This window comes from Mustela putorius, unplaced genomic scaffold (genome assembly GCF_011764305.1).
Source record: "Mustela putorius furo isolate JIRA1106 unplaced genomic scaffold, ASM1176430v1.1 tig00003983_pilon_pilon_pilon, whole genome shotgun sequence".
In the NCBI taxonomy this organism is placed as follows: domain Eukaryota; kingdom Metazoa; phylum Chordata; class Mammalia; order Carnivora; family Mustelidae; genus Mustela; species Mustela putorius.
This window is the reverse complement of record NW_025422123.1, coordinates 2,311,358-2,324,387: the sequence shown is the minus strand read 5'-3', so window position 1 is coordinate 2,324,387 and position 13,030 is coordinate 2,311,358. Positions and strand designations below refer to the sequence as shown.

Sequence of the window (13,030 nt, the reverse complement as noted above, 5' to 3'; positions counted from 1 at the left end):
CAGAATACTAGACTGTTCCATTAGATACGTGAATTCATCTGCTTTGGTGACCATAACAAAATACCACAAGCTGGTATTTTCTCACAGTTCTAGAGGCTAGGAAGCCTAAGGTTAAGATGTCATCAGCGTTGGTTTCTGGTGAGGCCCCTCTTCTTGGCTTGTAGACCACTGCCTTCTTGCTCACAAGGTCTTTTCTCATGTGCGTGTGCACACTGGGAAAAAGTGAGATCTATGGTGTCTCTTCTTCTTCTTTTTAAAGATCTTATTTATTTATTTGACAGACAGAGATCACAAGTAGGCAGAGAGGCAGGCAGAGAGAGAAGGAAGCAGACTCTCTGCTGAGCAGACAGCCCAATGTGGGGCTCAATCTCAGGACCCTGGAATCATGACTGGAGCCCAAGGCAGAGGCTTTAACCCACTGAGCCACCCAGGTGCCCCATTGTGTCTCTTCTTCTTATGAGGATACCAGTCCTATTGGATTAAGATCCCACCCTTATGACCTCATTTAATGTTAATTGCTTCCCTAAAAGTCTTATCTCCAAATACAATCACACTGGGGGTTAGGGCTTAACATAAGAAATGTGGGGGACACAATTCCGTCCATAACAGTATGTAAATGTACATATAACGCATGTATGTATCTACCCACCTACTTACGCTATCTCAGTTTTGGGCTCTTGATTAAGTTTATTGATAAACTTACAAAAAAAGAAATAAGAAAAAGGTAAAGGCGGGGGAGGACAAAGTAGAAAAGGATTAGGAAACTTTAAAGCCTCGCTATCACACATTTTTACACTTACCTAGAGTTTTTTAAAGATCAGGTATTTAGCTACTACTCTGAGAAGGCCGCTAGAGGGCAACATTGAGCTACAGGGCAGGTAAAACTCAGAGGAACGATGAACTATAGACTGAGATGGTGCTTCGTGATCCCAGAAGGCCGGTGTAGGTTGAGTGTCACCGGAGTAGGAGAAGGGGCCGTCATCTTGGGCACAAGGGTCCATTTAATGCCTGAAAAGGGGGATTCGTTGGTGGTAGATAAGAAAAAGAGGAGATAAACTTCCTGAGACTAGGTTTTCCTGTGCTACCTTTTAGTGCCACTATGCCCTTATTCGTAAAGTGGGGACTGTAATACTAGCTCCTTGCGCCAATTCTTTCAAATTGAACCCATCTGAAAGAAAAACATTTTCTTAATTGCCCCCCATAATTTGCAAATCTTCCTCCCTCTCCAAATGGAGACATTCATTGTTCTATACCCCAGATGCCAATCATGCAGTGGCATATGTAAATGACGCTTCCTGGGATTACACAGTGGATAGCTTGTGTCTCTTCTGAAAGTGTTTTTATTCTCTCACTGCTTTCCTTCTCTGGTTTCCAAGTATGTCTGCTTAGACCTGCCAAAAGTCAGAACCGAACCACTGCCTGGTCAAACCCTCCCAGTGGCTGCTCCCTTGGTGATACAAATCCTGGTTGAAGTCTTTAAACTGCCCACTGTAAGGGCTTGATTTTTCTTAGATGAAAGACTAGTCTTCCACTCTGCCTTGGGAAAGGGAGTGAGAATAGCCAAAATGAATGAGTAACTGAAACGAATGATCTGAATAGAAGGCACAGATGCTCCTTTCTGGCATACACAGGGTCAAACCATAAAAGTACTACTTTTATCAGGGTGGAGAGTCTCATTCAGGAGAATTCTTAGTTTCTACTTGGAAATGCTCAGAATGTATATAAACTTTAAATAGAGTTTTTCCCTCACAGACTTTATAACTTTCTGTTATCCCTTTTTAAAAAAAAAAGATTTTATTTATTTATTTGACAGAGAGAGAGGGATCACAAGTAGGCTGAGAGGCAGGCAGAGAGACAGAAGGGGAAGCAGGCTCCCTGCTGAGCAAAGAGCCCAATGCAGGGCTCAATCCCAGGACCCTGAGCCAAAGGCAGAGGCTTAACCCACTGAGCCACCCAGGAGCCCCACTTTCTGTTATCCAATATATGCAATAGCAGGAACTCTGGACTTGCCTTCTTGAGATGTGTAGGCTTTCTGCTAATGCCTTTGCAAAGGGGCTCACAAGTCTCAAATTCCCTGCTTTGTTGCATCTCTGAGTCTCCTCCCTGACTTCATGTGGTTCAAGGACACCCTGGTTTTAGATGGAAAAGTTGTCTCTAAGGCTAATGCTCAAGAACACTCCTTTCTCTAAAAAAGTCTTTAAAAAAAAATTAGAAGAAGTCCTTTTTCTCCAGTTGATCATTATGTCCCCTCATCAAATAATGTGCTGGTATTGAGGCTGTAACCAAAAATGCTGGTCTCCTCATTATAAAACAGCCATGTTGGGGGAGGGGGAGGTCAGTTGATACTTAATGCTTTCATGCCTTTTAAATACAGGCTGTATGGGTTTCACCAGGCCTTAATATCATTATTCTTTTAAAGCCCTACTGTACCAGAGGTCACTGCTCAGTTCTATCACCATTATTTAGTCAATTAGATATATTGCTCTTAGCCCAGAGTGCTTAAACAAATGTCCTCATAAATGAGAAACTACCATCTTTACAAGTCAACCAGAAATTCAATGGTTTTCCATCGTATAATGGTGTAGTGAATGTTAAAAATTTGATTCTCACCAGCTTATCAGTCTGAAACTTCAGGGAGTGGTAAAAGTGTCCCAAAGCACCGTTTTTAAAGAATGAACTTTGTGGAACTGGTATCATTCTGGTAATAATAATGGATTATCTTAACAGTGTGATTTAGTAACATTACTAAGATTGTCTCTGAATTCTAAGATTGCCTTTATTCTATATGGTATCTGTTTTTGACAGGGAAAAGCTAGTATGATGGATTTCCCTATCTTTTTCTAAGGTAGAATATTGTTCTCATATTCCTATAGGCTTTCATAAAACACTGTTTTTAAGAATCCAATGCAGAGGATTTTATTTAATAGCCACTATTCAACTTTTAAAACAGTCACTGACAGTTGCCCCTAGAGTGTTCTTATTCTAATTTATCTTGGTTTTGGAAGGATACCTAGGATATAGTTATTCCTTCCCACTTACTCTCTTTCCACAACACAAACCACCCACAAACTGCTATCCTGTGTTGGGTCATTCTTATTGAGATTTACAGTACTCATTTCTGTTTTAGTATTAATTTACCAACCCCCCTTTCTAAAAAAGATTTCACAAATGCCACTGAAAACAACACTGTCTGATAGACAATAAATGTCCATGTATTATATGAAAAGTAGCTCATGATAATTGTTCACTTGGAAATGTAATGAAATTTCAAAATGGATCCCTGTGTTACAGGCTATGTGTATTGTTAATTATAATCTATTCCACCAGATCATTTTACAAAGATTACCTCCTCCAAAGGTATCAAGTCAGCAGCAATGTTTGTAGAGACCGGTTTCTACATGGTCATCAGAATTTACCCTTGGTCTTTACTTTTTGCCAGTCTGGTGAGTGAAAAAACAGTATCTCGTTGTTTTGGTCTTCACTCTACGGACTACTTGGGAGGTCGAGCACGTTTTTATATGTTTGTTAGCCTTTGCGCTTCCTCTTCTGTTAATGACCTATTCATCCACTTTACCCATTTAAAAAAAAATTCAGGTCTTTGTCTTTTCAAAAAAGCAATTTGTAGGATTTCTTCATTTAGTAAGGGATATTACCTCTATTTTGCCGGTTATATTATTAACATTTTCTCCAGGATCATTGCTTTTGTTTTGACTTGCTTTATGATGTTTTTTGTCTTATAAAAAATTTAACCTTTAGATAGTCAAATCAGCTCATCTTCTTTTTTAAAAGATTTTATTTATTTGTTTATTTATTTGAGAGGGAGAGCGAGATTTCAGCTCAGGTTGCTCTGGAGAGCGAGAGCACAAGGGGGATGAGGGACCGAGGGAGAAGCAGACTCCCTGCCAAGCAGGTGGGAGTTTGATCCTGAGATCATGACTTGAGCCAAAGGCACTATATATATATATATATATATATATACACATATATATGTATATACACTAAGATACATTTTAGTGTATATATGTGTGTTTATATAATATGTGTATATGTGCATATATATAGCATACACATAAGATATGTATCTACTCTGTGGATAGTTATATAACCTGGTGACATATGTGACATATGTTTCAGTATTCTATGTTACTTAGAAGTTTTCTGTGTAACTCATAACAATTAATCAAGTAACCTGATCTAATATTATTTCCAACTGTAAAAGTTAACAAAGGATCTTGGAAATTCTGTTTAAAATGACATACTACAGATCATAGTTAGTGTTGACATACAAAGTTCATCAGAATTTATATAGTGCTAAATTGTTGAACATATAATTTTGCATTTTTCTTAATTTTAAACATTACGTAGGAGTAAATGTATCTGATCAATAACACAGAGCAAGAACTCAGCAAGTTCATGTTAACCAGCCTCTTTATGAGAAGACAAGTCTAGGGAATAATCTTACAGACTTTTTAAAAACCCGTACTATCAGACAAGTATGATTTACCTAAACATTTTGGGTACTTTTTTTGGATTTTGGACCTAGCAGTTTCTGTGAGAGAGGGATTTTTTTCCTTTAAGAACCTAGTACATAGTGTTGTTTTGTTTTGTTTGTTTTGTTTTGTTTTCTGGGAATTCAAGGAAGATTAGACATGTATTTTATAGCCTCTAGAGACCAATCAGAATGAGGTTCCTTTTCTTTAAGTAATTTTGTAATCTAAGCCAAATCGGCTAATTTCTAATTTAAATGACCCAAGAGTACATATATGAGACGTCATGGGACTTAAATCTCTGTTGTAACTACTCAACTCTGCCATAGACAAGTCATAAAAAAAAAAGGGGGGGGGATATGGTTGTGTTCTAATAAAACGTTTTAAAACCTGGTAGCGGGTGTTTGGTTTATGACCCATCATGTAAGGAGCTTGGAAGTTGTCAGTCTGTTGTAACAGCAAATAAAAAACCTGAACAAACTAAAAAATCAACGTTTTTTGATCTGTAAGAGGAGTGAGGTCACAAGGCAGACTGCTGCTCCCCACATTAGAGAGACGGGTGAACGAGAGAATCGCAGTTCACTGGAGCCAAAAGTCTGGAGCAGACACCTCAGCAGGAGCCAGTGTTATGGCAGAAAAACCCACACTGTAATTGATAAAGTGCTGGAGGCTCAAAATGGACAAGTCTGAGAATTAGAAACTCTGGAGAGTGGGGTTGAGAAGGGCAGGGACGGGAGGTCTCCCACACTTATGTACCTTTTACCTTCAGGAAGTCAAGTTTCAACAAGTCAACAAGGAAGGGACAAGGTTCTCAAGTAAATAGTAGAGGCAAAAATCACCTTGTGCTTCTGGCAATAGATGGCAGATAGGAACTTTTGAAATATGCATTTTGTTCTTCTTAACAAGGTGTGCTCCGAAGAGAAACTATTTCACCACAGTCTAAATTATTGGGATTTGTATCTGGTCTAGGGGAAGGGAAATACCCAACTCCAGCCCTGTCTAGCCATCCTGGCCCACAGAAGAGGGAGTGAGTTAGGGAACTGAAAACATTGGTGGGTTCACAGATGACAGACACAGCCTCACTAAGAGTTTGAGTCCTGATCATAGGATTACAGAACTCTTCCTGCTTCCCGTCCTCTGCAACTCATTCACCACATTACTAAAGGACCGTTCACAGAAGTTGCTTTTCCCCAGTATATCATGTCCTATCCTCAAATAAAAATTACAGTGCATTCTAAAAGGCAAAAACAATGAACAGAACAAAACAAAACCAGTTTGAAGACAGAGAGAGGAGGCATCAGAACCAGACTGATATACAAGGAATGTTGATAAATGACATATCAAGAATGTCATATACTTGGAATCACGCAGTATGTATGTCCCCATAATGTTGGGGACTTACTATCTTTCTGAGGCTGTGAAATTCTTCCAGCATTTTTCTGTCCCTGGTAGGACTTGGGGGTTGGGAATTATGCTTAAGAAGTTCAAAATGTGTATTATATTTATATAAACCCCTAACATTCCTAGAAGTTTCACATTTACTTCTTTCACATTTACTTCTTACTTTTGTCATTTTTGGAAAATGACAAAATAAGAAATTCTTTAGAAAAGAGAGAAGTGCATAAACTTTGGATTGAATGGATATTCAATACCTAACAGGATATTATGTTTTCCTGTTATCCCAGAATTGTGGCAGAAAACAAAAGGCATCAAACCTAACTCCTTTTTAAAAATTTTTATTTTATTTAAATTCAATTAATTAACATAGAGTGTATTATTAGTTTCAGAGATAGAGTTCAGGGATTCATCAGTTGCATATTACACCTAGTACTCATTACATCACATACTCTCCTTAATGTCCATCACCCAGTTACCCCAACCCCCACCAACCTCAGTTTGTTTCCTACAGTTAAATGTTCCTACCGTTATTTCATTTTTCTGGGCTGAATAATATTCCGTGGTATGTATATACCACATCTGCCTTATCCATTCGTCTGTCGGTACACATCTGGGCTCTTTCCATAGTTTGGCTATTGTGGACATCGCTGTTAGAAACATTGGGGTACAGGAAAACTACCTCCTTCTAAGCACAGAGAAGTAGCCAGAATTTGAGAACCACCACCAGACACTTCCATCCCCACCTCACTGAAAGATGCCAAAGAAGAAGAGTGGGAGCCCCCTCCCTACTCCCTTGTAGAGAATGAACATTTATTTATTTGAGAGAGAGTATGGGGCTCAACGTGGGGCTCCATGCAGAGCTTGATTCCATGACCCTGAGATCATGACCTGAGCTGAAATCAAGAGTTTAACCAACTGAGCCACCCAAGCACCCGGGGAGGCTGGTCATGTTTAAGCCAGGAGACCTGTTAACCTACCTCTGGTTACTCTTGGAGGAAAAAAACAAACACTTGAGGAGAGGAACCAGGATCTGCATGTTGGGGGCCGTGGTGGGTACTATCAGATAGAGATGGGGCCAGAACCCCTTTGCTTAAGTTTGCAACTCAAGGAAGTACAAAAGTTGTAGCCCACATGTGCCTGCAGACCTGGGAGCTGGCCATGGGGAGATGAAATTGATGGCTTTAATCTTGTCTGAAGTGGCAAACACTAGAGTAAGTCAGAGAAATATAGCAGTGATGACAGCGGGCTTCCTTCTATTCCTAGATTGTTTCTGGCGTTTGTAATTTCTAATCCCTGGGTCACTTCTACTCCTTAGAAACCGTTTCTGGCCGGGCCATGAAAGTAGGCAGTATAAGACTCCTAATTCCCCCAGACACGCTGAATCCCTGAAACCGCCGGATCCAACCTCTAAGATGTGTACCTTTCTGGGATCCTGCCAGCAAGGGTTGGCGGCGTCTGCAGCTCGCCCTCCACACACTAGGGGGTGTGCTTTGGTCCGGAGCCACTTAGTTCGCAGGTGCTCGCCCTTCCTTGCCGCGCGGGGTTAGGCCACATCCTCGGACCCAGAGGCCGCGTCACAGTTTCGCACCAGCCAATCAGCACTGTCCATGTACTAGCGGGGGCGGGGCTGCCGAGGCAGGAGGAAGATGGCGGCGGGGGCGAGGTGAGGTGTTGGCAGCAGAAAGGGGTTCGGGCGTGGGGGGCGGGGGAACGTGGAGCGATGGCCCGCGCCGGCCGCAGGGCTGGATAAAAGCCGTCGCGCCGCGGGTGTAGGAGGGAGGGAGGTGAGGGCGCCACGAGAGTATGACGGGGCTGTACGAGTTGGTGTGGCGGGTGCTGCACGCTCTGCTCTGTCTGCACCGCACGCTCACCTCCTGGCTCCGCGTTCGGTTCGGCACCTGGAACTGGATCTGGCGGCGCTGCTGTCGCGCCGCCTCCGCCGCGGTCCTAGCGCCGCTCGGCTTCACGCTCCGCAAGCCCCCGGCTGCCGGCAGGAACCGCCGTCACCACCCGCACCCGCGCGGGAGGCCGGGCCTGACCGCCTCCCACCTCCGGCTCCGCTGGCGCGCGGACGGCCGTTCCCTGGAGAAGCTGCCAGTGCATATGGGCTTGGTGGTCACCGAAGAGGAGCAGGAGCCCAGCTTCTCGGACATCGCGAGTCTCGTGGTGTGGTGTATGGCTGTGGGCATCTCCTACATTAGCGTCTACGACCACCAAGGTGAGGTCCGGCGCGGGGAGGGGGACCGGGGCATCTTCGACCGCCGGGACCGCACATCCGGCAGATGTATCCGGGGCGTGCCGCTCACCGCGGCGTTCCAGGCTCCTCCACTTGCCAAGTCCCGAGGTCCTTGAGTGCCTATTAGGATGCCAGCGCTTTCGAGGAAGGGAGAGAGGATTTACTAACACCTCCTAAGTCCCTCTATTCGATTCAGTCGTGTTCTACGCGTCTAAAAACATTTCTTGTTCTTTACAATGCCCCGGTAAGGTAGATGGTATCTGTATCCCCTTGTTTCACCAAAGAGGAGACCTGAGGATCGCCAGCATCTGTGCTTCTCCACGTACTTGCCCTTTTGTTGCACCGCAGTGTTTCTTCAGATTCCAGGAACCGCTCCTAAGTCAGTGTCAGGCTGTGAAGGGTAAGAGGCGTAAGGTGAGGGGTTGGGGCCAGGTAGCAGTTGAACTGGGCCTTCGAGAAGTCTGAGGCTGGATAGGCAAAAATGAAACTAACCACTTAGTCTTCAGAGTTCTGGGGTGGTGTGCAGATCCTTAGTGGTTAACTAAGTGGTTAACTTAGTGGTTGATCCTTAGTGGTTAACACCGTCCTTGAGAGAATAGTTCCCTTCGTTAAGTTCTGATGAAGGGAATGCATTTCACCGTGGGGGATTTTGTTAAGTCCGAGAATTTAACACTTACTGGGTAGCGACAAACCTTCAGCACTGTGCTGAGCACATTCCTTGTGATTTTGCATTTGACTCCGTGGACTGTCAGGCTTATGGGGAGTAGACAAATACCTAAGTGACCGAGTTAATAACAAGAAGTGTTGAGAGTTAGTAAACACTGTGAGATTGGGGGAGAGAAATTTCGAATGGAGGAACTTGAGATGTTCAGGCAGAGGAAATGGGCTTTCAGTGGGACATTATGAGTTGGAGATAAGGTTGATGAAGGCTCTAAATGTCAGGCCTGAGTTCAGTTAGATCTTGAAAGCAGTGGAATATTTTTTTAGAGACACAGGTGTCGTAACAATGATTTAGATGTGCTGGTATGAAGGAAAGGAAACTAATATTTTATTCTCTGTTCAGTACTGTAGATTACTTGTATGCGCCACGGAAGCTACAGTTTGATTTTTTTCCTTAGAATCTTTCTCAGGTAGGTGGGTGTCATTTGTGGGGTTTTGTCAGAAAGATAGCGTGAGGTCAGACGTAACTCTTAGAGGGTATTAATCTTTAACCTGGCATCTTCCTTGCAGTCAGCAAGGAATAGAGTGACTCAGCCTGTCATCATCAAATGATTTAACCTGTAGGATAAAGTTTAATGGAGACTGACATTTTATGGAACTTCCCAAAGTAGTCAGCAGACCAATAGAAATCACAAGACTGTTAGGAAGGGACACCATCGTTGCTTAAACCAGGGCAACACAAATACTGCCTGGGGAAAGAAGTGAAGCAGAAATGGAAATTAGTTGAAGCCATTAAACAATGTGGTGAATTAACTTATAAGTGAATCCCATACGTACAGTTGATTCTTTTCAAGCAAGTACCTTTATATTCCAGAAGGGAAGGCAGATGTATAGCTAACAGCTTAACTTGGTTATTGTACCTACAAAGATTGTAATATTGCCACACTTCCTTGTTCCAGCAGTTCCTGTTAACGAATTGCTGATGTGGTTCAGAAATATCTTGTGTTACATTTGCTAAAAGAAAAATGATTGTTAATAAAAAGGAAGAAGTCAAGCTAACCAGGTATTGACAAAAAAAACCAGGAGGTTTGGTTTTTAGATTTTATTTGTATGAGAGAGAGAATGAGCCAGAGAGCATTGGCAGGGGGAGGAGCAGAGGGAGAAGGAAAGGCAGACTCCCCATTGAGCAGGGAGCTCAAGGAACAGGACCTGAGTAAAGAGATTTGTCTCCATGATTATAACTAAAGAAATGACCATAATTGGAGTGGCAAAAAAACCGGAGTTTAGGGGCTTTTGGGTGCTATGCTTGCCTGGGTCTCACTTGAAGTATGCTTAACTCCACGTTACCTGGGTATGTATTGTTATCTTCAGTGATGGGACCTGTTCTTACTGCCCAGCTCTATTGGTGCCATGTGGAGACCTTGCTGTAGGGCAGTATTTTTCAAAATGTGGCCAAGGGACCATCTGAGAATGAGTCATTGGGGATGCTTATAAGAAACAGAGATTCAGGGACCCCTGGGCGACTCATTTGGTTAAGTGGCTGCCTTCAGCTCAGGTCATGCTGGAATGGAGCCCCACATCAGGCTCCCTGTTCGGTGGGGAAGTCTGCTTCTTTCTCTCCCTCTGCCTGCCCTTCCCTCTATACTTGTGCTGTTTCTGTCAAATAAATAAATAAAATCTTAAAAAATAGAGATTGAACAGTTAGATCAGACTGAATTAGGGGAGTGGGACCTGAGCATCTTTGTTTTTATCAGACTGTCTATACATTGCCTCTGTGCACTGAAATTTGAGGCTAGCACAAATTGAGGGATACTCTGCAACTTAACCTTACTTCAGATTATTCATTCTTCATGTTCCTTTCCATGAGGGAGGCAATCTGGGTGGGGGCTTAATATTAGCCCCTAAAATACTAGCATAAATTAGCCCCTAAACTATTAGCATAAATTGGAGTGTTCCAGAATTGTCTTCTCTGTGAAGATTCAGCAACAGGAGAACAGATTTCTTTTGTGTTGCTCTCTCTGGTGTTAACTTCCATAGTTGTAAAGTTGTAAATCTGGACTAGGTATCTTCTGAAATTGTTTTTGGGTACAGATTTCTCACACTGGCATTAAAAATGCCTGCCCAGTGTACTCCCAGCCTCCCCAACCTACTTCTCACTATCTTATATACCTTTTGCTGCATCCATGTTTAGGTTACTTGATGTTCCCTCTCACTGTCTATTGGCTGTCTACTAGTCAGAAGCTCTCATTTATCCTTGTAAATCCATCTTTACTATGACCTCTTACGTAGCCTGTCTTGACTCTTCCATTCTTTTATCTTGCTTTATCCTTGGATATCTTCAGAACTTTGTACATCTCTAAAGGTATTTCTTTTCTAAAGTAGTAGTCATGTCTGTGGGCCTGAATCATCTTACTAGATTGTAAGCTCCACAGATTTATCTATCCTTTTCATTTTTGCTTCTCCTACAATGTGTAGTTTGGTGGTGTTCATGTAATTTGTTTCCCAGCATGAATACCCAGGACCCCTAAAATAATGGAGGGAAATGAACATAGTTTGTCCGAGTTGTATTTGGCACAGTGACACAGATGCTGTTGGGTGGTATGGTTTTACTAAGTACTTCTTGTTCTCCTCATATTGAAATACAGAGTTGGAAGAAGTGGTGAAAATCCAGTTGTATTGTGATTATATCATGTTATAATGAGCAATACAAACTGGGGTGCTTGTCTTCCTTCATGGGGAAACTCATGTATGGGAGCATCTGTTCCCAGTCTTCACCTTTGTGTACTTTTTGTCCTGTACAGAATTTCACATGTACCTTAGCATCCTGGAATGTCCTCTCTGTGCCACAAAGTTAGGTACCCAGCAAAAGGTTACCATCAATCCTTATAACGTCCACTCTGTAACTTTTAGTTAAGGTCTTGGTTATTCAATCCCCAATTTTGCTGACTTTGAAAAGCCTTACTCTGCTTTTGTTTAACTTTTGAAATGACCTCATTCTCTTGAGTACCCTTCTGTTTAGCCACAGTACTGCCCGTGTATGAAAATAAACTTTGGGGTACCTGGGTGGCTCAGTGGGTTATAGCCTCTGCCTTTGGCTCAGGTCAGAGTCTTAGGGCCCTGGGATTGAGCCCTGCATTGAGCCTGCTTCCTCTCCTCTCACTGCCTGCCTTTCTACCTACTTGTGATCTCTGTCAAATAAATAAATAAATAAAATTTTAAAAAAATAAACCTTTACGTAATAGGAATAATTAGTCTCTGTTGAATTCTTACTATGTACTAGATACTATGCAAAGAAGTTAGCAGTAAATCCTTAGCAGTTTTACACATAAAGAAACTGACACTTAGAAAGCCAAGCACCCGTATCTAGTAAGGAGCAGCTCTAGAATTTGAACTAGATTTTCTTGTACGGGTTTTGTACTTAATTGTTTCGCTATACTGACCTCCACTGGTAAGAGAATAGGACTATAATATAGTCACTTTTAGTATTATTCCTAATTATGTTGGGTCATCTTAAAGCCTTGATTAAAGTGGTACTTATCTACAGGTAATAGAAATAATTTGTAACGTATTTGAAGGCAAATAGAATTTTCTTCATACCACTAATACAGAGGTTAATCCTATAAATTATAGGACATACTTTCTTAATCAACCAAATTTAATTTTATGGGACTTCTGCTCTGTGTTGAATTATGTCTTTGTCAGGTAAGCAGAGTATGTGAAGACATTCTTCTCATTTTTAAGATGTGCACCCAGAGGCCGAGAAATCCCGTGCGGTTTGTTAATCACGCACGTCTCTCCTGCTGAAGAGCTGGGTTGGGAAGCACAGCACTTGTCACATTTGCTGTGCCCCAGTCACAGGTCTCTTCCCTTGCTACAGTGTGCTCATTCCAATGAAGTATCCTGGGGCTCTCCCTTAAAGTAAAATTGTTTAATGGCATATAAGATTTATTTTGTTATGACTACTTTAGTCATGTAAAATTTTAATGGTAGTTTTTAAAAATTTTAAATAATTGCTTCATAAGTATATGTTTTTTTCTCTGAAGATTGCTTCTGATAGGGTAATTGGGTTGTTAGAGAGAAATTAAATGAGGGTAACCACTAGGTCACTTACGTGTCTAGTTTAAAAGGATAAAAGGCCACTTTGAAGGACGGACACTTATTAATTCCATAGCCGGTTATGCTTTATAATTAGGAGAGATTATTGTAGTGTTTATCCCACTTTTCTCTCTTCCCTTGTCTTTTTTTTTTT

At 42.0% G+C, this 13,030-nt stretch overlaps 1 protein-coding gene across 2 annotated transcripts in view; it reads left to right on the top strand.

Moving 5' to 3' along the window:
- The first annotated feature begins 7,485 nt into the window (after window positions 1-7,485).
- The window catches only part of NUS1 (NUS1 dehydrodolichyl diphosphate synthase subunit), a 35,083-nt gene continuing 29,538 nt past the window's right edge, over window positions 7,486-13,030 (top strand). The window contains exons 1-2 of one of the 2 annotated variants that reach the window (XM_045071105.1): window positions 7,486-8,103; window positions 8,375-8,521. In XM_045071105.1, coding sequence (XP_044927040.1) covers window positions 7,689-8,103; window positions 8,375-8,521 — 562 coding nt within the window. In that variant the 5' untranslated portion in view covers window positions 7,486-7,688. The remainder of the gene's footprint in view (window positions 8,104-8,374; window positions 8,522-13,030) is intronic. The other variant, XM_004740084.3, reaches the window with a different exon arrangement.